Source organism: Callospermophilus lateralis, chromosome 4 (genome assembly GCF_048772815.1).
Source record: "Callospermophilus lateralis isolate mCalLat2 chromosome 4, mCalLat2.hap1, whole genome shotgun sequence".
In the NCBI taxonomy this organism is placed as follows: Eukaryota; Metazoa; Chordata; class Mammalia; order Rodentia; family Sciuridae; genus Callospermophilus; species Callospermophilus lateralis.
The window spans coordinates 148,291,163-148,316,234 of NC_135308.1; the positions used below are offsets into that span (position 1 = coordinate 148,291,163).

General features: G+C 34.0%; 1 protein-coding gene across 1 annotated transcript in view; it reads left to right on the forward strand.

Moving 5' to 3' along the window:
• Positions 1 to 25,072, forward strand: part of Utp20 (UTP20 small subunit processome component) — a 95,971-nt gene that overhangs the window by 23,465 nt on the left and 47,434 nt on the right. Inside the window, exons 18-26 of the mRNA XM_076855007.2 lie at positions 240 to 398; positions 6,527 to 6,603; positions 8,538 to 8,617; positions 8,857 to 9,097; positions 13,662 to 13,847; positions 17,253 to 17,343; positions 18,284 to 18,369; positions 19,344 to 19,469; positions 24,059 to 24,225. Coding sequence (XP_076711122.2) covers positions 240 to 398; positions 6,527 to 6,603; positions 8,538 to 8,617; positions 8,857 to 9,097; positions 13,662 to 13,847; positions 17,253 to 17,343; positions 18,284 to 18,369; positions 19,344 to 19,469; positions 24,059 to 24,225 — 1,213 coding nt within the window. The remainder of the gene's footprint in view (positions 1 to 239; positions 399 to 6,526; positions 6,604 to 8,537; positions 8,618 to 8,856; positions 9,098 to 13,661; positions 13,848 to 17,252; positions 17,344 to 18,283; positions 18,370 to 19,343; positions 19,470 to 24,058; positions 24,226 to 25,072) is intronic.

Here is a 25,072-nt window from a genome sequence, read left to right on the forward strand (position 1 = left end):
CTTTTTTGTTTACATTCCTTTGCTAAACACTAAACCTAAATTACCTGCCAAAAAGTAGTGTGAGGAAAAATGAACATTTTACCAAACCAAACAAAAATAGTTACCTAAGACATTAATATATTTTAGTTTATTTTTTTTTTTTAATTTTTATTTTTCAGACCTTTAGTTATATGTAATATTCTTTTACTTTTTGGATAAACCCCAATGTTGATCTGCTTGGGTTGTGTTTGGCTGTTCAGGGTGACGGGCTGTGTCAGCGGCAGTCTGCCTTTGCTATATTACGCCAGGCAGAACTTGTTCCTGCAACAGTGAGTGATTATAGAGAGAAGCTTCTTCACTTGAGAAAACTGAGGCATGATGTGGTACAGACTGCAATACCTGATGGGCTGTTACAGGAGGTAAAAATACCATCCTTTTCTGTTTCTTCCTTCTTAATTTACACTTCAAATCATATTTGGGGAAGCATATCAAATTGTGAACTTACCTGCTTTTTTAAACAGGTAAATTCACAATTCTTTTAGATGCTGTGAGTTAACTAGCTCTACCAGCCTGTTAAATAGTAGGAATAATTTAGTACCCACTAATAATTTAGTACCTACATGAAGGTTTGAAACACTTATGACCAGTTTTTGTTTAGTTTTATGATTGCTTTTCCTGGTAGAATAGGGAAGTGACCAATTTAAAAGTTTGTTTTGTTTAGGGTCTCTGATGTTTCTCCAGTTTCAGCGTGTAGTACTACATTTTAGCATAAAATACATCACTTTTACCAGTTTAACTTCATTAACCTCAGACCTTTAAGATTGGGTTAATTTATGAATAATTTCTTGTCAAAAGTTCACTTTTAAACTGGTTTTATTCATATAATGTTTTTAAAATTAGATTCCATCTTTAAAAAGAAGCTTTGAAGGGTAGAGTATAAAGAAATGATTGGTCTGGAGGTAGGAGGCCGAATTGTGTTATGTGAGGAATCAGAATTGATTCTTGTAGTCCCTGGCATCATCACACAATAGTTTAGGTAGAGTGGTCAAGATTGTTGAAATCAAGGCCTAGCTCTGCCACTTACTGAACCTAGAACTACATGGTGACTCAGTTTCCTTATTTGTGAAATTGGGAAAATACTTTTAGTTCACTGCTTTTTTCTGGGAATTACATGAGATAAATATAAAATGTTAGAACAGTAGCTAGCACCTATTAAGCACTTGTATGGTAACTTTGAGATTATTAAAATTAATATTTTATCAAACATGTACTGATGTTTCAAAGACATCACATTGTGCTACAGTAGGGCAGGTTCCATGGTGAATGTGTAAGACAATGTTCAAGGATTTCAGGCAGGGGTGATGTTTGACTGTACCCACACAAGGGGATAATGTTCCATTTGAGAGGAAGAATATATGTAAGGGAAGCAAAGTCTGAGAGAATGTAGTTTATTTAGGGGAACTATACAGACTGACATATCTGAGAGTTTGCACAGGTATTAGGGTGCCTTGGTAGTTCAGTTTGTTGTTACTAACATTCTCTCCCTCATCTTAATTCAGTTATTCTATAATCTTTAGTTTACAAACATGATTGTTATGCTTCTTGACAATAGATAATATTCTTTTCTTTATTTTTTTTCCTTATGCATTCATTAGATTAGATATTTTCTTTGAGCAATCTAGATGTTAATCATCTAAGCATAGTGCTTTGCCCCACTGAACAGGTTTTCAAAGGAAATTTGTAGAATAAGTGAATGATAAATTATTTTTATTGTTCTATATTAGTTTACTAGAGACATACTTTGTAATTTTCTTTATTAGATTTTCTTTAAGTTACAAATTCAATATGTTTTTATAATAACAATTGGGTCGGATTTTTGATCCCAGTCATTTCCCTGGAAAGGCAAATGTCCATTAAACTACTGGAAGGAGACTGAGAGAACAGGATCCTTCTATATCTAGGTCCTTTTTAACATCAGGATGGTTTTAGTGTCCACCGAGGTGGTGGCTTGGTTTTAGGTTCAGAGAATGGCCATAAAATAGATACAATTTTTTTTTTTAATTGCTTTTTCACCCTGCCTGTAAAATACATAAGGAAAAAAAATATACTTTCAAGAATAAAATTGTTCTTAATATTGATCTTGATTTCTGTCTTTATTAGCCTGAGAAAAATCAAATGCTATTTTACTTCTTATAAGTCTACTGTTTGAGAAGCACTCATTTTATTAACTAGGCATTATTTCACTGGATTTAGGGAGCTGGAAGCAGAATGTGTTCCCTTGTTCTTTTCATCATGCCATCCTGCTGCCTGGCTTTGGGAAAATACATTTTACTTTTCAGAATAATCCAAAAGCCTATAAGCATGTAAAGTTTTCTTACCAAAATTACTTTGAAAATCAAGTCTCAACATGGGATCTGTTTTCTTTATGTATACATTTCAAGTTTCCATTGCAGGTAACAGTTAATATTTTAATATTTTCTGGTTTTAGGGAACTCTAATAATAAATCTCAATTATGCACAAACTGAAAATATTACTATTAATTATTTACTGAGTTACTGACTTATTTTGTCTAAAGCAACACAGAATACTTACAGTGCCTTTCAGTTTTGCTGCTTAAATTGTATTGTCAAACTTAAAAATATTTTTACAAAACCCTAGATTGTCTTGCTCCTTTGTAAGAGTACCTTACAATCACATGGTGTTTTATGTTTTCCCAGATAGTATACCCATTGCATAAGAAGCTCAAGGCTGAAGTATGTTAAAATGATTTGTTCAAGGTTATGTACCAGTGAGTATTTTAGAATTGGAACTAAGATCCATATTGTCCAATTCCAAATCCAGTGCTCGAAATTGGATATTATTTTCTGTCATTTCTAGAGATAAAAGAATAATTATATATTGTTATATATACTATTATCATATATACTATTATCATAGTTAGAATTACTTTGGCCAGTGTGCCCTGCACATAAAATGATGATGAGGTGTCTTTGTGTAATTTTATTTCTCTCAAAGCCTTGGGTAAATTGTGGATGATGCTTTAAAAGTATTTGTAGAATTGGGCATGGCGGCACCCATCTGAAAGCCCAGCAACATAGTGGGAAGCTGAGGCAGGAGGATCACAACTTTGAGGCCAGCTGGGTAACTTAGTGAGACCCTGTCTCAAAATAAAAAGGACTGGGGGTGTAGCTCAATGATAGAGCATAAAGCTTTGGGTTCAATCCTTAGTACCACCAGAAAGAAATTTATACACATATATGCATATATAAAATATAAATAAAATAATTATATATAAATTATTCACAGTCATTTCAACATTTGAAATGTCCTTATTGAGTGGCCAAAATCGTACTTTAAAAGTATTCATAGGATTAGGCATGGTGGCACCCACCTGAAAGCTCAGCAGCTTGGGAGGCTCATGGGAAGTCTTTATATGTAGAGAGGCATGTGTAGAAGAGAACTGGGAATCATGCAGAGGGCATGATTGCCCTCACTTGCCCTTTCTCCTGGGCTGACCCTGTGTCTTAGTTTTCTTGTCTATAAAGAAGCCATATTTAATATGATGGTCTCTCACTTTTCCTGCCCCAGAAACCTATGACTTACTTCTATTCAGAAAATACTTATGTTACTGAATTTGCTTGTCAGTATTCTGTTCTGAATCTAGCCAGTTAATAAGCATTTACGATGTTTTGGACATCAGGTTAGGTTCTAGGGATACAAAGATAATTGAGAACATAACCCAGTCTATAAGAGATGTATAGCCTGGTAGAGCCTGACAGACACAGAAAGCACTGCGTACAGTAGTGCAGTCTGATGAGGCTGCACCGAGGGAGCTGAGTGCTGAATGATGGATTAGGTGTTCAAGAATGCAGATGGGAAGGCTGTTAAAGCCAGAGAGGAGAGTGAGGCAGAAGTGTTATCAAGTAGCCCAACTCATTTGAGGGATACAGGCAGTTCTATATGACTGCAGTGTGAGGTGCAGGGGAGACTTCATGAAAATTGAAACCGGCCTAGGTCATATCTGAAAGCCTGGACTTTTGTGTAGACCTTATAAACCAGAGACAGTGTTCACTATGTAGGCCCTTGTTTTCAGTCTTTTCACTCTTCAAAGATTTGCCATTTTTGGAAAGAAATGCCATCATTCATTCAGTTATTTATTGTGTATTGTTTATAGCACCTCTTAAGTATCTTATGCTGTACAAGGTGCTGGTTGTACAACAAAGAACAGAGGAGACATAGACCCTGACCAGTGCATCTGATGTCAACTTTATAGATCACTATTGAAACTTGATGGTATTTTTATTAAAGGGAGAGTGGGGCAGACATTTGGCTTTTGTTACTGTTATCTTTTTCCTTTTGTTGGTTTTATGTGCTATTATTAAAACATATAGATGATGAGTGAGTTTCTGGAATACTTAGGAGAAATGTTCAAAGGCTACTTGAGTTGAAAAATTGCTGATATTCCTTGGCTAAGTTATGGTGAACATTCATAATAGGAAATCTGTTGAAACGTATTTCATTTTAACTTCCTAGTTCAATGACCAGCCTTCTGCTTGTTGTAGTATTAGGGCTAGGAATGTGGAAATGGAACCTGGTTAAAGGAAATCACAGGAAACATGATGGCTATTGTTTTCTTCCTTATTATTAGAAATTAAGGGAAAGAAATAGATAGTCATTATCTGAGAATTTCCATTTTTAGGCCATTACATTAGCTTTTCGGTGCTGAAAAATTGTGTCAAATACCTGAGAAAAACAACTTAGAGGAAGACAGATTTATTTTGGCTCATGGTTACAGAGGTTTCAGTTCATGATTGACTGACTCCAAGTCAGAAACATCATGGTGGAAGGGTGTAGCAGAAGAAAGTTGCTGAGTTCTTGACAGCTTGGAAATGGGGCAGGGGATGAGAAATAGTCAGTTCTCCAGGGGCAAACCCTCAGTTACCTACTTCCTCCAGACATGCTCTACCTGCCTTCTATTTCCACCACTTCCCAGTAGTTCAGTCACATTATTAATCCATCAAATAGATTAATTCACTGCTGAAATCAGAGCCCTTATGAACCCATTATTTCCTTAGAATCCCTCCTGAACATTATTACATTGAGAACCAAGCCCTTAATACATGACACTTTGGGGGACATTCCAGTTGTAAACTGTAACAATCATGCTTTGTTATGAAGGAACTGCCTGCCTCTACCATTGAAAGACATTCTGAGTGCTGCTGTGTACTTAGTCCAGAACTATTTACAAAAAGAAATGTGAATTCTGTTTGGAGACTCTACCTGTTGGCCAAGACAGGCACTCTGTACTCTTTTTATATTTTCCCAGCACCACTCAGTAGACTTACTGTATATTAATGCATTTTTTTTTTTCAGAGCAAACTTGGGAAGTAGGCATTTACTATGTTCACTTTATAGAAAGGAAAACATAAAAAGGAGATTTAGTAATTTGCCCATGATCACAGCTCATAGCTTGGAAAACTGGTGTTCAAACCCAAGTGTTTTGGATCCATAGTCTGTGCTTTTAATAAGATCCACGGCCTCAGTTAATGACAACTCAGATAATTTCCACTAAAAAATGTAAAAGCAATGGATTCATTTTAATTTGGGTAATGTGTTCAGAGAACACATAATAGCCAGAATTGTATTTTATAATTTACAACATTCTTTTATATCTATAATCTCATTTAATCCTCAAGGTAAGTAGTGTCAGTTCCTTTTTGCACATGTCTCAAATAGAACCCAAGTGAGGTAGGTAGGTGAGAAAGCAGCAACAGGAATACCAGTGTCAAAGTTTAAAGCCTTATATTTTTTCCCACTTTTGTTCTCTGTTGCAGGACATTAGGGGTTTTCAGTCCATAGCCCTTGAAGATCCATCATGAACTGAACTCTTAGTGAGCAAGACTGCAGGAAGTCCTGCTTTTAACCTATTTTAGATGTTAACATCCTCTGTGATATTTCATCTGGAAAAGGGATGGCTTGCTAAAATATGTACAAACATCCCAATCTTAAGTAATGATACTTGATGCCTCTCCAGCACAAGGAGATGTTGGTAATAATGAGTGTCATTCCAAAAGGAAATTGAGAAAACTTTACATACTGAACTGAACTCCTTTTAATATAATTTTGAGAACTCGGAACATGTGCTTCTGAAGCCTCAACTGCCATTGACAGTAAACTTTGAGTTCTTTAGCCTTGTACTTCATCGACCTTTCTTTAGGTTCTGTTTTAGCAAGTGATGGCAATGTTTGTTAGAAAGGAATTTAATTCTGAGTCAAATATATTCTTTATATGTGGATATCTGAAATGAGTTTGAATATTATGTTTATTATAATGAGTCTTCTATGTTTAATTGTGAGTGATATGTTAGGAAAAGGAAGGAAATTGTTATACATTGGATTTTGGATGGATAATTACAACATTTTTTCTTAAAGCACAGCATCTTTCCAAATCTCAGATTGTCCAGGTTGGGATGTCTGTATTTGAGCACTTCTGCCATTCTGTTGTACCTTTTTACTCATTTACTAAACAAGTCTTTTGCAATTGCAGGTGCCTCTTCGGTATTTGCTAGGCATGTTATATGTTAACTTCAGCCCTCTTTGGGATCCTGTTATTGAACTCATAAGGTAAACGTGGGTTTAATGGATGAAGCTATTATGCTTTAATGGATGCAGAATAATGAGGCCAGGATTATATACTTTCTAGCTGTGATTTAAATGAATGGCTATGTGCACTATATAAATTACCTTAAATCCTTTGTGGAACGAGGAAGCCAGAGTTGTACTTTATAATTTACAAAATTATAATTTATGTCTATAATCTCATTTAATCCTCAAGGTAGGTAGTGTCAGTTCCCTTTTACACATGTCTCAAATAGAACATTAATAAACATTAATTGTCTCTTGGATGTCAAGATTTTCAACAATTCAATTGTTATATGTACATTTCTATGTGTATGTGTATTGAAATAGCTTTGGAGGGCTTTCTCTTTTTACTTTATGTAATAATTTCTGTGCTGATTTTTTTATAGTAAGAGATATAATAATTGCATATTTTTATTTATATATATTGAGTCATTGAGCCACACTTTACTTTAAAAATAAGGACTTTTCAAAACCTTTGCTATGTAGTATACAAAATCCTATTAGCTCTAAATAACTTTCCTATGTTAATATCAAAAAAAGAATCTTAATAGTCACGTAGAAAATACATATGCCATTACTCAGATGTAAAACTTGGTCCTTTTTTCAGATATTTGTCTTCAGATTGTGTACTCTGGCTTTTTAACAGATTGGAAATATGTCATATGTGGCCTTTCTATCCTGACTGTTGGTTCTTATTTACCAGAAAGAAACAATAAATAAATCCCTTTTGAATTTCAAATTAGCTTGTCTGCCTTTTACTTCCCTTCAAAACCATCAAATCAGTATGCTGAAAATAAGTGCCTTCTAACACCAGCTTTATTGTTTTGTTTATTGTCCCTTCAGAAGACAAAAATAATCTGATATATTATCAATAGCCTCTTGTCAAAAAATGTTGTTTCTTTAAGTACTAATTTGCCTTTAATGGTTCTCCATAGTGTCTGGGCTCCCTTCCTGTTGGGTAGCTATTTCTGTTTGGAAATTGGATTTTTTTTTCTATGTATAGTACATAACAGACATAGTTTATGTCTGCATGAAGTTTATGCATTCTCAGAAAAGTAATGACAAAAAATTTCAAAAATTCGAGATGATTTTTGCTGGAATATCAAACTATGTAAACACTATTTGATTCCCCTAGTATCTATTCATGGAGTTCTAAAAATGTTTTTCAAAGAGTTGGTGAATGTTTATTTTATTGTTGAGTTAATAAGTAAATATGAATTTGGTAGAGGGAACCTACATTTTAAAATTAGCTGTGAACAAAATAACTTTTCTCTCCAAACAGTGGTCTCTTTCCCTTAATGGTCTATACCTCATATACTATGCTCTATTGCCATTATTATGCCTTTAAAAAATATTCTTCTTATAGGGATTTATTTACATTTTTTAAAATACCCATCAGTCTTTTATGACTACAAAAAGAATTTTTGAGCTGGGCACTATGATTCATACCTGTAATTCCATTTACTTGGGAAGCTGAGAAAGGAAGATTGCAATATAGAGGCCAACTTGGGCAACTTAGCAAGACCCTCTCTGAAAAAAAATTTTTTTAAAAGGACTGTAATTCAATGGTAGAGCACTTGCTCAGCATGTCTGAGGCCCTGGGTTCAATTCCCAGAGTAGCTAAATTGTGTGTGTGTGTGTGTGTGTGTGTGTGTGTGTACACGTATGTGTGTATGTATATCTATATATCTATATCTGTATACCTATCTATCTTTATATATATCTATATGACACACGTGTGTATGTGTGTGTGTGTATGTATAGAAATGCAGGCATTTTTAAAGAATGCAGAACTTGTTTACAACCTCCCATTGAGTTAATCAAATAAACATTTTAATTCTTTCACTTTTTTTCCTATGAGATATCCAAAACTTAAGACCATGCCACATTATTTTTAAAATTTGTTTTTATTTTAGTTCCCATGCCCATGAAATGGAAAATAAGCAGTTTTGGAAAGTCTACTATGAACATCTAGAAAAAGCAGCAACCCATGCTGGTATGTAAGAGGGCAGGGGAGGCTGGAAAGACAAGCTGTTGTTTAACTGTAAGTTTTACTGCATAACTATGCATGAAATTGGAAAACAAGTGAGAAATGTATTATCTTCTATAACCATTGGATGTGGGTTTTTTATTTTCCTTATATTACTAGAGACAGAAATGTCTTCTCTTGAGTAAACATATAGAGCATATGTTAATATTCTCTAGTGGTTATAATGACTTTTTTCTCTGTTTCAGAGAAAGAACTGCAAAATATAAAAGATGAGGAAAAGTCCATTGGAGATGAAAGCTGGGAACAGACCCAGGAAGGGGATGTTGGAGCTTTTTATCAGAAGCAGTTAACATTGAAAACTGATTGTCAGGAAAGACTGGATCATACCAACTTTCGATTTTTGCTCTGGCGTGCTTTGTCAAAATTTCCAGAGAGAGTAGAGCCACGGTCCAGGGAGCTTTCCCCACTTTTCTTGAGATTTATCAAGTAAGTATTCTCTTCTAGGAATATATCCTTGGTAGGGTGTGAGTATTAACCTTCCAAACTGGCCAAGTTCTTTATTCATCTCACATTTTTAAATCAATGGAATGTCTGTGAAGCACTGGTTCTCTCAGGTAACAACTAGTTTTATTCACCACTTAATTTTATATGAATCAAAACACAAATGGTACTAATAAAAATATTTCACATTACAAAATAAGAAAGTCATATTGAGTGTGATCAGCATAAAGAGGCCTCGTTATTTCTTGCCCTGTTTGTTGTTTTATTGTTTACCTTGAACTGGAAGATATTTCCCAGTGAACCAACCCCAACTACTATTTTGAGCCTCTTGATATTTCTCATGCTGATACATTTACTGTCAAAGAATAACAGGAGTTTTCTAGAGTATTGTTTGGTTTTGACTGTATATGTGTGTATATGTCTGGTTGCTTTAAGACTCCAAAGGTATGGTATCAGAACTAGGCAATTAGCAAAAAGTATGCTCTCCACTAGTATTTCATGACATGAGAAAATGCTGTGGGATTACATGCTAACTTATCCAAGGATGAACAAGGAAGTCTAGGTGGTTGACATAGAGCTGTCCAGGGAGTGTTTGGAAATAAGACCAAAAAGTTAACAGGAGACCAGATTGTGTGCTTTAAGTAATGGTAAGGATTTTGGCCCTGGGAGGTTTAAGCAAAAGGATGATATGATCTAAGTCTTAAGGTTTTTTTTCTGTTACATTGAAAATGGCCTAAAGAATGGCAGTGGCAAGAGAAGAGACCAATCAGGTAGGGATTGCAAGTCTAGACAAGAATTTGGTGGTGACTTGATCAAAATTATAGCAATAAAGATGGGAATTTTTAAAAGATTTCAATTTGATAGGATATATTTTTGAAAGATTCCAACAAGATCAGCCTGTGGGATTTGCCAGTATGGCAGTATGGGTATGTGGTGGTGGTAGGAAATGGGAAGAAGGTAGGAGTTAAGTATGTCTCTAAGGGTTTGGCCGAAGCAAATAGAAGAAGAGAGCTACTGCTTACTGACAATATGAGGAGAGCAGGCTTTCCAGGTTTGCAGGTTGAATCAAGGTTCGTTTGAAGATGTGTTAAGTTAGGGCTACTAAATAAACACCCAAGTAGAGGTATGTCAAGTACACATTGAAGGTAGAAGTTTGAAATCAAAGGAAATATGTGATCTGGAGATAATTAATTGGGAGTCATCAGTATGTGGATAAGATGGAGAATGAAGTCACCTAAGGTATGAATGTAAAAATAGAAGACTTGTAAGGATTGACACCAGTGTTTAGAGGTTGAGAGAGAATAAACTAGCAAAGAGACCACAAAAGAGTGATAGTAAGAAGAACCAAGACCATCTGATATCCTAGAAGCCAGATGAAGAGAATATTTTAGGGAGGGAGCAATCACTTTAATCACATGTGTCTGAGAAGTCAGTGAGATGAGGATCAAGAATTGATTCATTGAATGAGAAAGAATTTTAGAGATGACTTTAAGCAGAATGGCCTACATGCAGGCGACCTTAACGATAGTAGTTTTGGTTAATCTGAGAAGAATCAAAGCTTGATTAAATGAGCTGTAGAGAAAATGGAGAAGAAAAATGGATCTGGAAAATACTAGTAGTAAAAAGGTGTAGAATAGTAGGTGGAAAAGGATGTCAGGGCAGAGATGAAGTTGTTAGGGTTGTGGTTTTAAATAGATATATATGTATTGTTGGTGTAAATGATCCAGAAGGGAGGAGAAAATTTGCTAGCACCATCTCTTCAACTAGGTAAGAGGAAATAGGATCTGATGCATAAATGAAAAGGTTTGCATGAATTATTCATTTTGGCAAAGGTTATCGGCAAAGAAGCAGCAGGATGACAGATATAGCGATGGAAGAGCAATGATTTTTCTCTTTGCACATAATTATTTGGATATAGATTTGTTTATAAAATGAGGACAGTGATATTTATCATCTTTTGCCTTGTTTTAGAGGCAAAATTTGTAACAGTTGTTTTATGAATTTCAAAAGGCATCCATGTGCAACCTGACCTTAGTGCTGTTAATTGAATATGAGCTCTCTGCCATGTTAATTTCACAAGTTTTCCCCTGAAAAAATAGATCACCCCTTAGCTTAAAGATGAAAACCTTAATCTGTGTTATTCTAGTGGTTCTTTTAAAAGGGTTGATAGGATACTTTCCAAAACATGTTATTTTGAGTGAGAATTTAAAAGTCTCAGTGAGTGATCTTTTTCTTAGTATCTCTCCATGCATGCAGTAAACAACAAAATGTTAATCATTGGATGAATGAATGAAAGCTAGTGCACTGAATGACTTCAAGATTGTATTTGTTAACTACAATAATGGATTAAAAATAAAGGATTGGAATTTAATATAATTTAATAAGAACAGATTCTATAGTTAGAAGAGATAAAGCATAAAAACTTACTGATTTTTGTTGCCTGGACATTCCGTTTGAATCTACCGTATCATGGCTGCCACCAAAAGCTATGGAGTTTATAGCTCTTTTTATCTTATCAGACCCATGCTTTTTAAACTGAATTTTGTGGTGATGTCCTCTATAAGTATATTTTTTTAATTTAAATTAAGCTTATTTTTAACCTAATACATAAAAAGGTAAGAAATTTTATATATTAATAAGCATCATGTGAAGTTTTGATACACATATATTATAATGCTCAGATCAGGTTACATTTACCCTTTTCTTCAAACACCTGTCATTTTTTTATGGTGAAAACATACAAAATTCTTTATTTCAGTTTTTCAAATTATGTAGTACATTTTTACATATAGTCACCCTACTGTGCAATAGTTAAACCAGAATTTCTTACTCCTAAGTAGAACTTAGTACACAGTGATCAACCTTTTCCCATCCCTCCTTCTATTAAAGTCTGGTAACCACTATTGTCCTTTCAACTTCTGTGAGATCAACATTTTTAGATTCTAAATATGAGCTCATGTAGTTCTCTTCTTTCTCTGCTTGATTTATTTAGCTTAATATAATAATCAGGTTATAGGATTCCTTTATATGGCTGAATGTATTCCACTGTGTTTAAGTACCAGATTTTCTTATCTGTTAATCAGTTGATGGACATTTAGATTGTTTTCATGTCTTGGCTCTTGTGACTAGTGCTGCAGTTAAGATGTGAGTGTAGACATTTCTTTAGATATGTCCCCAGTATTGGGGTTGCTGGATCATCATATGATAATTCGATTTTAATTTTATGAGGAACTTCCCTGCATTTTTCCCTAACGGCTGTACTAATTTACATTTACATCAACAATGTCCAGGGGTTCCTTTTCTCCAAATTCTCACCAGCATTTATTATTATTTGATCGTAGCCATTCTTACTAATGTATTTTCATTGTAGTTCTGATTTGTGTTTCCCTGATGATTAGTGATATGTTGAGCACTTTTTATGTAATTGTTGGCCCTTTGTATGTCTTTTGAGAAGTGTCTCTTGAAGTCTGTTGCCCATTTTTTAATTGAATTATTTGGTTTTTCTGTTTGTTTTAATTTTTGCTATTGAGTTTTTTTTATTTCCTGATATATTCTGAATCTTATTTAATCCCTTGTCAGATATATAGTTTGCAAGCATTTTCTTCCATTCTGTGAATCGTCTCTTCACTATTGATTTTTTTCTTTGCTACAGAGCATTTTAGTTTTGATGTAATCCCATTTGTCTATTTTGATTTTGTTTTCTGTGATTCTGGGGGTCTTGTTAAAAATGCATACACAAACACACACACACACACACATACACACACACACACACGTATGTATCTTTGCCTGTTCCAGTGTCCTGATGCATTTCTTCTGTTTTCTTCTGGCAGTTTCAAAGTTTCGGGTCTGTCTTTTAATACATTTTGAGTTGATTTTTGTAATTGGTGAGAGGGGTCTAGTTTCATTATATTGTATGTAGATATACAATTTTTCTCAGCACCTTTGTTGAAAAATCAGTTGGCTATAAATGTGTGGGTTCACTTCTAGGCTATTATGTTCCATTGGCCTATGCGTGTATTCTAAAATCATACTTTGATTTTAAGTTTGTAGGGTATTTTGAAGTTAGATAATATAATACCTCCGTCTTTATTCCTTCCTTGTGCTCAAGATTACTTTAGCTATTCAGGGTTGAGATACTGTATTTTCAAAAGGACACTGGCAAAGTAGAATGTGTCTGGCCAAATGTAACAGTATGGTCTTAACATCATGCTGCAATCTTTTAATATAATCCATTTTTAACCACTTGCTTTTCCAAAGATGAAAAGCTGATTTCAGTGAAGTCCAAAATAAACATCTCAAAATATTTTCAGCAATTTTCCAATGGAATGAGCTGTCTTCTACAATTAGTGATTATAGTTAGTGATTGGCTTGTCAATGAGGGACACAATAAAAAGAATAATATTGTAGAATAAGCTTGACTAACCTCTGATGTCTCTTTAGGGTATGATTCTATGTGCCGTGAACATCTCCCCCATGAACAGAATCAAGACATTTCAGATTAGTGTGCCCTTCTCATCTGTGTTGTACCACTCTCTTCCCGCTGTAGTAATGAGTATTACCCAGCAGATCTGCAGGTTGCTCCAACCCAGGATCTGCGGAGAAAAGGCAAAGGGATGGCAGCAGAGGAAAAGGAAGATGAACCTGCTGCTGAAGATGATATAGAAATGGAGGAAGAGGTGGTAACCCCAGATGAACCGCCGCAGAAGAAAAAGACAAGAAGAGCTGCAGCAAAGTGAGTTCTCTGTTGAGTGATCACAGATGTAGGCGGAGCAGGTGCTGTCTCTTCTCACCTGAATGGGAAATAGCCTTGTACAACGTGAACTACTAAGTGCTACATCTTCCTGGGATTTTTCTTTTACAGTTCAAACAAAACTGTCTGTCTTCTGAGTGTACTGTTCTAGAACAGCCCTGTTCTAGGGTATGAAAATTGGGCCAATGAATGGTGCCTTGAGAGTGAAGAAATAGGCAGACAGATCCAGGATTGTGCAGGTGCAATATTTTGTGGGTCCACTGATCTTGTTTCTGCCCAGGATCATGCTTCTGTCAGTGACCCCAGTACTTTACACTCTGTACAGTTCTGGATCTGTCTGCCTCTTTCTTCGATCTCGTGGCATCTTGAAGCTGGTTTTCACACAGTGGAATTATTGTCCTGGAACAATTACTTACTATTAGCCTTGTTTATCCACAGAATATAGAGCTAGGAACTTTTGAGGTAGCTCATTTTTATTGTAACTTCTTTTAAAGATGTGAGCTTTGGAGCCTCCAGTGCTGAAATACTCTTGGACTTTTGCTATTCATCTTCGCAGCAAAGGGCATCATTATGTTTGTGTTCTAGGGGAACACATAATGATATCTTTTCTCTTAAATAAGCATATCAGCCACTTTTACTCTGCTGTTGGCTTATCTTCTACTGGTTACTTTTTTCTCATACTGTCATACCCTCTTATTCTCTGGGTTACTCATTTATCTAAATTGTTAAACCTTAAAAAAAATGATTGGGGTTTCAGAAATTATTTCAGGTTACTTAAAATTTGTCTGAATTGAGGTGTCTTAAGAGCCACTGGACTGGTGCCACTGTGTTATTTTAAAACTTTAGATCTCATTTGTTTAGTATTTTAACATGAGCCATTTGTTAATTCATCCAATCCTGTAAGTGTATGGAATGATTTTTGCTAAGTGCTAGGCTTTAAAGTGAATTGTACACAATGTCTGCGATGCAGAAGTCATAGTCAAATGCTGGTGAAATATTTCTATATGAGAAATATTTTTAAAGGCGTTATAGGAGCACAGTAAAGAATTGCTTACTTCTACTACAAAGTTCCAGATAAGACTTTTTCCAAAGGAAAAAATATCTTTGATGCGGAAAGATTACAGTTTGGCAGCCTTAGATGAGAAAAGACTTAGCAATTAATGGAAATGTGTAGAAAGCACAGGGGCAGGTAAAGTCATGACTGCATGCAACTATATAGTTCCTCCTCTGTCTCTGCCTTCTCATAGCTCTGAACGTTCTGTCACTTACTACTTTAAGATTGTTGCTTTCTCCTTCGTTGCCATTAACATAAAACTTAGCAGAACATTAGTCCTAGATATGTATTTGGTGAATAGATGAATAAATCATATATCTAACCAACCATGGCTTTGTCTTTCTAATCCCTGGATCTTTGCACATATTCATGCCTCTTTCCATGATGCCCATGTCTGACTTCTGTCAATTGAAGTTCTATTCATACTTTAACTCACTCTTCCATCAGTACTTCACTTAAGCCTTTCCTGTTTTTTAGAGTCAAAATTGTCTGTCTCAATTTCTGACTTTCGTAGCAGCCTCTGTCATACCCCTACTGCATCCCCACTCCTTCCTTTGCATATTAATTTTTTATAGATCTCCCATGAAAATCAGAAACTCTGAAGAATTAGATCTATGTATTAATTTGTCTTCTATAGCAAACCTAGAAAATTGCCACCAAATACCAAAATTGAAAATGTGAAGAAATCAGTAATCACCTTCTTGGTGCCATCTCAGTATTTTCATAACCTAAGTTTATAATCTCTCATGAAATCACCATTTGGCAAGTACTTTATTGAAAATGTGTAAATTAGCTCGTGTTCTCTTTAAGTCTGTAAGGCCACATGGCACATAGATGGAGAAAATGAGTGGAAGAATCATTTGTGTGTGCAGAACTGGGGATTGAACCCAGGGCTCTCCACCACTACACTCTCAGCCCTTTTAAAAAAAAAAAAAAACACTTTATTTTGAAACAGGGTAACACTAAGTTGTAGGCTGGCCTCAAACTTAATATTCTCCTGACTCAGCCTCCTGAGTAGCTGGAATTACAGGCATGTATGTGTATGACTTCAATTTTTTAAAGTTTATTTGTAAAACTGCAGATTATTTTTCTACAGTAGCCAAAGAGGTTGTGATTTCTAGCTTAATTTCTTCATATTAATTAGAAGGATTTTGATAGCTTTGCTTTCTTTTGCCCAGTAGCAGAGAAATGCATTGTTTGGTAGATGCTTCAGAGCAAAGGCACCATAACTTAGACTCTTTCTTTCATTTAATCCTTGTGGAAAACCCAGGAAGTTTGTGGTTATTACAGTGAAAAAACTGAGACTCTGAAACATAAGTAGCTTTCCCCAAAGTTACACAGCTGAAACTGGCAGAAACATACATGCAGTTTGATTTCCATTTCCTTCTTCCTACTTATATTCTTGAAACAGTCAAATAAAATCTTTTGAACTCTTTTCATTTATAGTTATTTTTGTTTGTTTTTTAAAGTTCTAACAGAGATTATGTACAGAAAGAAAAGAGTTTTCTCAAAGCAGTTTTAGAGTCTTAAGAGTCTGTGGATTAGGAAGTCAGGTGAATAAATACAGTAAAAGCCCTCTTGGTCTGTGTTAGGAGATGGCCGTTTGTTCTGGGCATTCCCATGTACATATTTATGTTTCAACCACAGAACATTGTCGTTTCTTCCTTTGTGGTAAACTGATGCCATTGTTACCTAAACTTGGACCTCTGTTAGCTGACATCCGTGTTTATGCTATATGAAGACGAGGAAGACTATATTATATTCTACCACTTAACCATCTACTTTATAGAACTTAGATAAGGAATTATTCCCAAAATTACTTGGCTCAATTTTGGAATATATTACTATGTTGATTATTTTCTTTCAAACTTTAGTTTGAAAGAAGCACATCCTGAAAGATTTTTCTGGGATAGGGAGCCTGTATCAGGGAGAGACTTGACTAAGATGTAGAATTTCTGGAGAGTAACTTCCTAAATGTAAATGATTGTAATTTGTTTGCAGTCAAGTGCGGTAATACATGCACTTGTAATCCCAGCAACTCGGGAGGCTGAGGAAGGAGGATTGTGAGTTCAGTCAGCCTCGACAACAACAAGGCACTAAGCAACTCAGTGAGACCCTATCTGTAAATAAAATACAAAGAAGGGCTGAAGATGTGGCCAAGTGGTTGAGTGCCCCTGAGTTCAATCTCTGGTACCAATAATAATTTATTTGCATAATTAATAGTGAAACTATAGGTAGAGTGCTTGTAGTATTTTGCAAGAATAAAATTGTAGGTACTGTCATCTGAAGAAAATAATCTCTATCTGTAATACTCTTTACTTGGTTTTATTTAGGCAGTTAATTGCTCATTTGCAAGTTTTCTCTAAGTTTTCAAATCCACGAGCCTTATATCTGGAATCGAAACTGTATGAATTATATCTTCAGGTAAGTAAACTAAAGTCTTTATCATTTTCTTTGCCAGAGTAACTTGTAGGGTCTCAGTAGTTGCTTGTTGAACAGAACCTATGTCCATATTTTAATTACTTTTTAAAAAATAAATAAACACATTTTCTGCTATCTTGAAATTATTTTAGGTAACACTAATTAATTTAAAGGTATTTCAGGTGATAAAACATTGGTGAGTTGTATTAAAAGTGAAAATTTAAAAAGCATGAATTACATCATAGGATTAGCTTTTAGAAGGGAGTTGTACCAAAAGCAGTTGGCTACCTTTCCCTTCTAGTTAATTCAGCCTTCATGGAGGTGTAGAGTTTCAGGATCTGTTAGGTGGAGTAAAAACAGATAGTTAGAGTAATTGTCTATTGATATCACAGTGTATGTCCCTGAATTCCAGAAAAGGCTGCAGAAAAAATTTAGTGTCAGAAGCAGAGTAAGTGTTGGTTGTCATTCTAAACAATCTGAGAAATATTCTTTTTTTCATTTTGATATTGTTTAGAGAAATTTAATTTCAGCAGAATTTATCTGTATTCTGCCTATATTCAGAGAGACCTCATTTATAAAGTTGTTCAAAGGAAACAAGATTCTGAACTTAATATTCAGGGAGTCCTCAGAGCCAAGTGTTTTTTCTTGGCATCTTATTGGCTCTGGTTATAGTGTAGGAATTTTCTTTATCACATGACCAACCAAGTTGGTTTAAATTCAGCATAGAGATTTGAGGTCAGAGTTTCATTTCCATTTTTTTATTTGCATATATTCTCTTTATCCTGTGACTAGAGAAAACCCATAAAGCTTTTGTTAGGAATCAGCCCAACACTTGCATAAAATTTTAGATTTTAGGAAATTTAATTGAGCAAATAAACACAAGGAGATTGTCATCCCATGGCATGTGTATATGTTAATTTATTCTATAAAATATCATTTCCAGTTATTGCTACACCAGGACCAAACAGTGCAAAAAATAACTTTGGATTGCATCATGACATACAAACATCCTCATATCCTTCCTTACAGGTAAGTTGCTTAAATTTAAAGAAATATTATTTCTTTGGCTGATTTTTATCTTTTTGTTTAGGAGCTCCTTTATGAAATGTCTGAAGGCCTGAGAAATTTTCCTCTTTTCTAAGGAATTCATAATGCTGTTTTCAGTGGTAGAGTTATTCTCTAGCTGGGCTGGGTAGTGCACACCTATAATTCCAACTATTTGGGAGTCTGAGGGAAGAGGATGGCCAGCATGGATCTACTGAGACCCTCTCTTAAAAAATAAATAGGCTCAGATTGTGGCTCAGTGGTTAAGACCACTTACCTAGCATGTGCCCTGAGTTCAATCTAGTGCCTCCCCATTCCCCAACACACACATACATACACACAAAGAGTTTTATATAGATAATAGAATAGGAAAGAAAATGCGGTGCAATGGTTCACGCCTATAATCCCAGTGGCTCAGGAAGCTGAGACAGGAGGATTGCGAGTGCAAAGCTAGCCTCAGCAAAAGTGAGGCATTAAGCAAATCAGTGAAGTGAGACACTGTCTCTAAATAAAATACAAAATAGTTATGGGTTGTGGCTCAGTGGTTGAGTGCTCCTAAATTCAATCCCTGGTACCAAAAAAAAAGGAAGGGATAATGTAAAAATGTATGTTATAAAGTTTAATCATTCTCTCTGTCCCTGTTTATAGAGTGCCATAAAATCTTAAAGGTTAGGGTTAGGGTTAGGAAGTCATAATTCTAAGAACTAAAGAAAGCTTATATAAAAAGCTTTGTATGCTTTTTATAAATAGCCAAATTGTGTAGTAAATCTAGTCTCTTGTAATCCATTTACCTTTTGAAATTTGAAGATATTTTTGTGAGACTTTTCGTATATGGAAACCAACTACAATATCCATTTAATACTTTGATTTAGTTGTACTTTTTGCTCTGTATACATACTACTCTTCTGTTTTTAAAAAGTCTTGCTGACTGATAATTTGTGCTATTCTCTTTTTTAAAGGGAAAACTTACAAAGGTTGCTTGATGACAGAAGCTTTAAGGAAGAGATAGTGCATTTTAGCATTTCAGAAGAAAATACTGTAGTGAAAACAGCCCACCGAGCAGATTTGTTTCCTATTCTAATGAGGTATTTATATTGCTGTTTAAAAACTGATTTAAAAAAAAAAAAGTTAATCACAAGCACAATTTTAAGTATAATGTTATGATTCTTTTTAGCAGTTGTAGTAGAATATATCATTTTGTATTTTCTTTTGAATGCTTTTTTATTTTTTAATAGAATCTTTGGGGAAGTCAGTTGTATGTAATTTAGATAATTTTGTTTCTCATATGAGGAAACTTGTTAATACAGTATTGTTTTAATAATGATGATATTAAAATTAGGTCCATCATTTCCCTAGGTTTATTGTTTAGATGTACCACAAAGGCTGGGTATGCATGCCTCATGTGCACAAAGCCTTGGGTTCAATCCCCAGCACCACCAAAAAAAAAAAAAAAGAAAAGAAAAAATCCATTTAAAGAAACTGAACAAAGAGTTCATTCCAGTGTCTATAAATATCATATTTATATTTAATGATGTTACTGCTTTCTAAATTATAGATGGTGGAATACAAAATTATATACAAATAATGTAGAGATCATATATTCAGAGCATTAAAAAATGAAGTTTAAAAATTTTAGCTAAGTGGCTCTGGGGTGATGGGATTTGGAAAGATCATGAGAATAGGAATGGGATTTAATAGACCTTTACTTGCCATTCAGCTCTGGGATTATGTAGTCCTGAAAGCTGGGGCAGGTTTTTTTAGATTCTTTGGGCTTCACGTCCCTTTTTTGCATGGAAGATGGATCACATCCTCTGTTGCCTATACTTTCTCTGATGTGATGACTCTGATTCCATTTATAGCCAGCATTAAGGTATTTGCTGTAATGGACATAAAAATATGAGTAAATAAGTAAATATACTTACTTAATATATACTTATATATATTTATATAAAATTATAATTATTGGTGGATTATGAAACAATAAAAATGGGAAGTAGAAATTACCTTACCTAAAACTCAAAAATAAACACTTCATGATCTTTCAAAACAATTATAAATTATAAACATCAACAATACTAATAGCATTTTAAAATCTATAAGTAAAAATCAAAGCATTGCATAAAACCTAAAATACAAGCTACCAAAAACTGTCAGAATACATGCATATACAGTTCTTAAAAGAAAATTGCAACATTTTGCATAAAATATTTTATCTTTTTTTTTTACTTAAAACATATTACATGAATTTTCTTATACTGTAAGATGTTTCAAAGTATGATTATTCTTTTTATAGATATACCATAATTTTTTAGCCAAGCCCCCTATGTTGAGCCTTTTGCTTGGCTCTAGTTTTTGTTTTCTGCAAAACACATATCTGATTTTGAATATCTGTGAATCTTTTAGATCAATTTATTAGGATAGATTTTTTTAAATTTTGTAGGTATTTGTTCATTATCATTGGTTTTTCATTTTCCTTCATGACTTATTCTTACTAAGTATACTTGGATTTTTTTAAATTGTTAGCTATACATAAAAGCATAAAAATTGTACATATTAATGGGATAGTGTAATTATTCTAGAAGTGGATTCTCAATAGGAAAATTTATGACCATTTAAAAAGTTTTGGTAAGTAATGCCAAATTGCTGTCTATAATTGTTTTCTATCAACAGTTTTATTTTCTATGAATATGAATGTTTGACCCAGTCTCTGATGATTTTTCTCAGATAATTTAAGGGAGAAATACAGACCTTTTATAATTTCTGATATAAATTATCCAATCACTTTCAAGTATTTTTGAGCCACTTTATATTCCTATCAGTAGTAGGATAGCTATTTCCCCATTATTCCAACTCTGGGTATTATTATTATTATTTGTTTAATTTTTCCTAATTTGTTGGTGAGAAATAGCATCATGTTGTGTAATTTCACATTTTTCGGGTGACTGCATTATTAGAGGTGCCTTCCTTGAATTCTTTATATAAAATCATATCTCTCTTATTTGATATTCACTAGGCCCTTTCCTTACTTATTTTCCTTACAATATTTATCATACAACATAATCTTTCTTTATCTTCCATATCATAGGAAGTAAGCTCCATGACCCGTAATAAATATTGGTTGAACTAATTTGTACTCATGTATGATATAAAACCATTTTTTCCAGTTTATTATCCTATTTATTGCCCAAATAGCCTAAAAGAATTAACTGGTGGTAGTGGTGGCAGTGATTATCTTTGTTTCGTTATGGGCTAACAGTAATTACTTATTAACAGTCATGTTCTTAAAATCTGCTCATCTTGTTTGGGGAGGTCCCTGAAACACCTACAGGGAAGTCCATAGGGTCCAAAATTTTCATAATAATAAAATAAGACCATATTGTTTTTACTGTGTTGACATTTGTACTGGCAAGGCAAAAGCAAGGTGGGTAAAATCATGGTGCCTTATCATGCATCAGGACAGTGGTACTAGATTTTGCTAGTCATTCTTCATTGCCAACTAACTGGAAATTTTATTTACTTTTATTTTGTCTTTTAAAGAAAAGCTAGTTTTACTCAGTGTCCTTGGTGAATATTGACCCTTCAGTATATATTTTTTCTACTCTGTATGACAAAGTAGGAAGTATACATAAAAACTCCTCTGCTGCACACTGCTTATTCACACATGTGTGAATAAGCTACGAGTTGTACTGGCCACGTTTTTTTGTTTTTTTTTTTTCCTTCCTTTCACATAACACCATTTTTATCTGGAAGTTTGGCTAGTAGACTATGATTCTTTTCACACTTGGGTATTTCATAGGAATCTTCTAAATAGGCAGTGAGCCTATCACTTCAAGAGAAACAATTGATAGCATTTGTTTCCAGTGATAAATTCTAGTATTCAAGTGAAAATCAAGATTTTAGAAAACTGTTATTTGCTCCTGTGAATTTGACAGATTCCCAATTAATTAAAAACTTTCCTTATAAAAAGGATAATGATGTAAAGTTAATATGCACACTTGTCTTTTGGTTTGTAATAAAATGTGCAAGTATTTGGCGTTCCATGTAACTCAGTGGACTTAGTGTTTTCTGAGTAACTAATGCATGTTACAGAATCAATCTAAGGGTAAGAGTTCTGTTCAAAGTGCAGAGTAAACAGATTTTAATATAATAAGGTTCTCAAAGTTTGTTGGTAGAGTTGTAGAGTCCATCAGTTAGCCTTTAATAAGTTACCACTTGTTGGGATCTGGATTAGTATCAAAGTGGAATAGTCACAATTAATCTTAAAGTTTTTTCTTCCTTCTCCAATACATATCTGTGTGAGGTTAGATTTTCTTTCAACCCCAACAGATTGAAAGCAGATAGGCAAATCTTATATTAAACCAGACAGAAAATAAATAAAACAATGCCAATAGTCTTAATTTTTAAGGAAGAGAAATTTGGAAAATATTATTTTCATTAAAATGCTATTTATCTTAACACGTAATAAGTTTTTATTTAAGTGAACTCATAAACAAATATTTTAAATTTTTCTGTTTTAATGGCTACTATAGTAAATATAAGCTGATAAAACTCAGACACAAAAGTTCTTGTGGGAATCTCAATAAATTTTAAGTGTTAAAGGGTCCTAATATCAAAAAGTTTGAAAACCACTATCTTTAAATTTTGAAAAAGTCAATATGTTGTATCATGTTAAGAAAGTAGCTTTTATTAGATTATTTAGAATTTTATCAGAAGTAGATGTTGAATTGTATGCTTATTAAGCAACTGTTATAATGGTTATATTATTTTTTTAATATGAGCTGTTCACCTATATTTGATTTAACAGATTTTATTGAAGATTCTTTGTTGCAATTCCTGGGAAAATTCTTATTTAGTTTTAACCCAGAACTGGATACTGTGTTTAGAAATGTTGTGTTTTATGTTTCTAAGCAATATGAGTCTGTAGTTTTATTTTTGGTAATTGACTCATCTTAGTTGTTAGTTTTTCCACCTTCATTAATACAGAAGGACTGTTTCTTTCACTCTGCTAGGAAATTATGACAGCAGTTATTTTTAAAAATTCACCTATGGTGCTGTGGTTGTAGCTCAGTATAGTGCTTTCTTGGCATGTGTGAGGCACTGGGTTTGTGTCTCAGCATCACATATAAATAAATAAAAACAAAGTTCCATCAACAACAAAAATAATTTTTTTAAATTCAACTATATTGGACAGTGTATTGCATATAAACCATGTTTTCCAGTTATTATTGGTCTACTCAGGTTTTTTTCCTTCTTAAGTTCTTTTTTTTTTTTAAATGTGGTTTTTTCCTAGCTATTAAACTAAAATCTTTGCAGTTTCCTTGTTTGCATATAGTTACTCTTATTTCATTTCCTTTTAATCACTATGTTCTTGTTTTCATTTTTCCTTGACTATACTTAACCTTTGACTTACCTATTTTACTGCTTCTTTTCTCACACAGAAAAACACCTTCTGGCCTTTTGTCTATATTTTTTTTCTTCCTGCTTCCTTTTAGCCTAATGATGATGATGATGACAATGATTATTTTTATAAATGTCAATGTAAATATTTCATTTGTTTTCATTTTTCCAATTTAAATCTACTAAGTTTCTCTTACAGCCTTTTAAGAAAAGAAAATAACTAGTATTGTGTTTTAGAATTAATGTGCAAAGAAATAATGTTCTTTTGACTTTTCAGAATTTTATATGGTCGAATGAAGAATAAAACTGGGAGTAAAACTCAGGGGAAATCTGCTTCAGGCACCCGAATGGCCATTGTTCTGCGCTTCCTTGCTGGGACTCAACCTGAAGAAATCCAGATATTCTTAGACTTGCTGGCTGAACCTGTGAAACACTTCAAGAATGGTACCCACCAACTGCCTCCCGTTCCCTGCTGAATATGTTACTGTAGCCACCTCTACCTTTTTTCTTCCTATGTAGAAACTTATAAAAGTAATATGTTTCCATACTTTCCTGGACATTAGAAGTATTTCTAATTGGGTTGATCCTCCCAACCTTGATGACTGTCTTTCAGCTGAAGTGCAGTTCATTTTAAACATTGAATTAGGTGATCTCACAATTGATCCTGGGAATTATCGGCACTCTTATGTTACTAAGTGCTTGATAAGCAAATGTGTATTATTTTGTGTATTTAGGCCATCTGAAAATGGTGAATACTTATCCATACACAAAGAATGGGTTTCTTCTAAGAAATCAAAAGTGTGTTGCAAAATTTATTTGTCTTGGTATTTATTTATTCACTGAGTCATTCACCTATTGAGAGTGATTTATTGAGCACTTCTTGTGCCCCAGGTACTCTGATAGGTTAAAAACAGAATAGTGAGTATAATATTTACCTTCAACCTCACAGTCAAGAATTGAAGGAAAGAATAGTGTATACACTGAGCTATAAGGCTCTGTGGTATGTGTGGTACACAATGTTAGTAATTATTACTAATAATAATGGCCAACACTTATTAAGTGCTTAATTTATACCAGATGTTCTAACAGTCCCCTTTGCACACAACTCAATTGATCCTTAAAGCAAGCACTTGAGCTATCAGTATATGATTGTCCCCATTTTATAAATGAGGAAACTGAGGCTTAGAGATTTACTGGAAGGTGGTAGAGTTAGGATTTAAACCCAGACCTTTCTGACTACAAAAACCAGTCCCATAGTTGCTTTGGGTTATCCAAACATAGATATTTATTT